This window comes from Tribolium madens, unplaced genomic scaffold (genome assembly GCF_015345945.1).
Source record: "Tribolium madens isolate multiple individuals breed KSU strain unplaced genomic scaffold, Tmad_KSU_1.1 Scaffold_91;HRSCAF=231;Tcas5.2_LG7, whole genome shotgun sequence".
Lineage (NCBI taxonomy): Eukaryota > Metazoa > Arthropoda > Insecta > Coleoptera > Tenebrionidae > Tribolium > Tribolium madens.
Genome location: NW_025401063.1, coordinates 224,813 through 228,868, shown reverse-complemented (window position 1 = coordinate 228,868; position 4,056 = coordinate 224,813). Strand labels below are relative to the sequence as shown.

The window sequence follows — 4,056 nt, the reverse complement described above, 5'->3', positions numbered from 1 at the left end:
TACAGATCATTTTTGAAATCAGTTTTACAAATTTGGTGACAGATTTTTTATTTTGAAAACAAATATATTTATTATTATTATTATTATTATTTTGATAGTAGTGTTCAACTGAAAAACGATGTATCTACCAGAATATCAAGATTTTTAATTACATTTTTAACTGATTTTCATAAATTTACAGATCAATTTTACCAATTTGGTGGCAGATTTGTTATTTTGAGAACAAACCTATTTATTTAGTGGTAGAATCACATCATGACAGAAGAATTTTTAACTATAATTTGTTGTATCTGTTACAATATCAGAATTTTTCATTACATTCTTAAGTGATTTTTATAAATTTACAAATTTTTGAAATAGAGCATTAGTTTTACCAATTTGGCGGCAGATTTGTTATTGTGAAGACAAATCTATTTATTATTACTATTTTGAAAGTAGTGTTCAACTAAAAAATGATGTATCTAATAGAATATCAAGATTTCCTATTACATTTTTTTTAACTGATTTTCATAAATTTACGCAATCAGTTTTACCAATTTGGTGGCCGATTTGTTATTTTGAAAACAAATCTATTTATTATTATTTTGAAAGTAGTGTTCAACTAGAAATTTTGATAAATTTGGTGACAGACTTATTTATTTGGTGGTAGAATATCATATCATAAAAGTAGTTTTTAATAAAAAAACCAACTTTTGTGTAAGAAAATTGTAAAAATGCAATAGTTGCACTTGAGCCTCACCAAAGCCCTTGTCTCAGGTTGTGTGAAACCCAAGTCTCGCGCCATGAACAGTTCCATATTCTCCTCCCCTCTCGCCGCCGCTGCATCCCCCTCAACCCAATCGATATCTCCAGCGTATTAATGCTCCAAGCATCATCATCATCATCATGCGACAGTGGTCCTTGGTGTTAGCAGTCTTCAGCGTGGTGGCCTCCGGCTTCCTCCTCGACGGCTCCACCAACTCCTACTCCCAATTCCGGAAATGGGGCGGCGGCACCAACGGCACTCTCGAATTCGAATTCAAGACCGACCAAGCCAACGGCCTCCTCCTCTACACCGACGACGGCGGCACCTACGACTTCTTCGAGATCAAGCTGGTGGAGGGGGCGCTACGATTGCGCTACAACCTGGGGGGCGGCGCGCAGATCATCACCGTAGGGCGCGACCTCAACGACGGCCATTGGCACAAGGTCCACGTGCAACGACACGAAGACAGGACCATCCTCACGGTGGACAGCGTCTCCCAGATGCGCACCTCCAGAGGCAAGGAGTTCAACTTCGGGAGGTTTACCACCAATTCGGACGTCTTCGTCGGCGGAATGCCCACGTGGTACAACACCAAGTTGACGCTGTTGGCACTACCGAGTGTCATTTTTGAGCCGAGGTTCGTGGGGGCTATCAGGAATCTCATCTATCCGGACGTGGAGGGCGGGCCACCGAGGAGGCAGGAGACGAGGCCCAAGGACCACAGGGTGAGCCCCATGTTGCTTAGCAATTGACACAGTTGCTTAGCAATACTTATGTTGTTGCTTAACAACACTGTCAAATGATGGTGATTTTTTTTTCAATGGTGTATTGATTTAGAAACATGAGAAGAATAAAGAAAGGGTTCCGTGTTTGGGGTCGATGTAGACAAAGATGATAATCGGGTGTTGATTGACTTAATTAGGCTTCAACCCTTTTGTCTGCTTCTTTCTTAATTAAAAACATCTCGTTTGAATTTCAATTAGTAATCTGAATGTTTATCAAAAAAAAAAAAATCACTAAAACTAGAATTTTGCTAGTGAAATGACATTTTTTATTTTGGGTTAAGGTTTTTCCATTATGGGTTTTTTGCGTGTTAAGTTTATAGAAATAATATCGGTTCGTGTGATTTGAATAATAAGTAGATTTTTCATTCAAAGTGGAATAAGTTTGGATTTTGTTCTAAATCAAGTAATTGGGAGTAGGTGTGAAAATGTTAAGTGACTCTTGATGTTAATTAATGTTAATTGAAATACAGGGTGTTAAAAAAGATTGTAAAATTGGCCAAAATGAATGAAAAAGTGTTTCAAAAAACGAATGATTTTCGACTTTTTTACAGATAATTTTGAAAGAGAGCCTCAGTTTCACCAATATTGTGACAGATTTGTTATTTTGAGAACAAATCTATTTATTATTATTATTTTGAAAGTAGTTTTTAGCTAAAAAATGATCTATCTACTAGAATATCAAGATTTCCTATTACATTTTTTTTAATGATTTTCACAAATTTGCAGATCATTATTTCAATCAATTTTTATTTGGTGGCAGATTTGTTATTTTGAGAACAAACTTATTTATTTGGCGGTAGAATTACATCATGAAATAAATTTTTAACTAAAAATTGTCGTATTTATTAGAATATCAGAATTTTTTATTACATTTTTAAGTGATTTTTATAAATTTACAAATTTTTGAAATAGAGTATCAGTTTTACCAATTTGATGACAGATTTGTTATTTTGAGAACAAATCTATTTATTATTATTTTAAAAGTAGTGTTTAACTAAAATATGATCTACTAGAACATCAAGATTTCCTATTACATTTTTAAGTGATTTTTATATAAATTTAGAAATTATTTTTGAAATAGGGCATCCGTTTTACCAATTTGGAGGTAGATTTGTTATTTTGAGAACAAACCTATTTATTTAGTGCTAGAATAATATTATTAAAAAAGTATATATTTTAACTAAAAATGATGTATCTACTAGAATATCAAGATTTCTAATCACATTTTAACTGATTTTGATAAATTTACACATAATTTTTGCAATCAGTTTTACAAATTTGGTGACAGATTTGTTATTTTTGAAACAAACCTTTTTATTTAGCAGTAGAATCATATTATTAAAAAAGTAGATTTTAACTAATAAATGATGTATCTATTAGAATATCAGGATTTCTAATTATAGGTATTTTGAAATGATTTTCATAAATTTACAAATAATTTTTGAAATAGACCATCAGTTTTTCCAATTTGGTGACAGATTTCTTATTTTGAAAACAAATCTATTTAAAATACAGGATGTTACAATATTTCAGATATTGACCAAAATAAATGAAAAAGTGTTTTAAAAAACGAATAATTTTCGATATCCCGGAAACCCCATGTTTATTAAAACTTTTTTCATTATTTTGGCCCATACTACCTTCTGAAATATTTTACAATCTTTTTTAAGCACCCTGTATAACTGACATTTTTGATGGAACACCTATTTTTTGGTGGCCAAAAAGCCATTTAGTCAACAATTTTATAATTAAAATGGTTAATTTAGCACAGCACACGTGTTTTGAGATTTTACTCTGAGTTAACTAAGTTTGAAATCGAATCAGAACACTACAATTGGTTTCAATTTTTCCGGTCTGTCGATATCAGAACTCGCCCGGAAATGAGACTCCGGGAAAAGTGTCTAATTATCGATTATCCTCATTATTACGCGAATAAAAAAACAATGATGTAAGTTCGAATATCAAGAATTCGCTCACGTTTTTATCATAATGAAAAAAGTTTGTCAAACCAATGGAAGGCAAAATTGATTTATACAGGGTGAGGCTAAAAATATAGGGTGTCACATTTCAAAATGCAAAGTTATGATTGTTTGAAAGTTGCACAATTTTAGTGAGCACCCTGTATAGTAACAGCAAATCAAAATTAGAACAGAATTAGGAACGATAGGGTTGATTTTTTTTATCAACGTACAAAATGGTAATTTTCTGTCATTAATAATAACGTGCTAAAAAAATTTCTAAGTTTCACAAAAAAATTAATAAAATGGCAACGCCGACCTGAAATTTACAAAAATAGTTTGTAGCATTTAGTACATAAGGAAATGAATAAAAAGTGTAGTTTTTTTTTTAAATTGTTCACTTTTTATTTTCTATTATACAAGGTGTTAAAAAAAGATTGTAAAACAAGAAATCTTAATAATTTGGCAACGCCGCAACTGAAAAATTACATTTTTTGTTTTACTGATAACTTACCGTGTAAATTTTAATTTTTTGAGTTTCAGACTTGCTTGGTTAAAGATTTATTTT

At 31.8% G+C, this 4,056-nt stretch overlaps 1 protein-coding gene across 3 annotated transcripts in view; it reads left to right on the top strand.

The window, feature by feature from the left end:
* Positions 1-4,056, top strand: part of LOC123011672 (neurexin-1) — a 42,456-nt gene that overhangs the window by 3,039 nt on the left and 35,361 nt on the right. For all 3 annotated transcript variants that reach the window (XM_044409245.1, XM_044409244.1, XM_044409243.1), the window contains exon 2: positions 757-1,470. In XM_044409245.1, coding sequence (XP_044265180.1) covers positions 886-1,470 — 585 coding nt within the window. In that variant the 5' untranslated portion in view covers positions 757-885. The remainder of the gene's footprint in view (positions 1-756; positions 1,471-4,056) is intronic.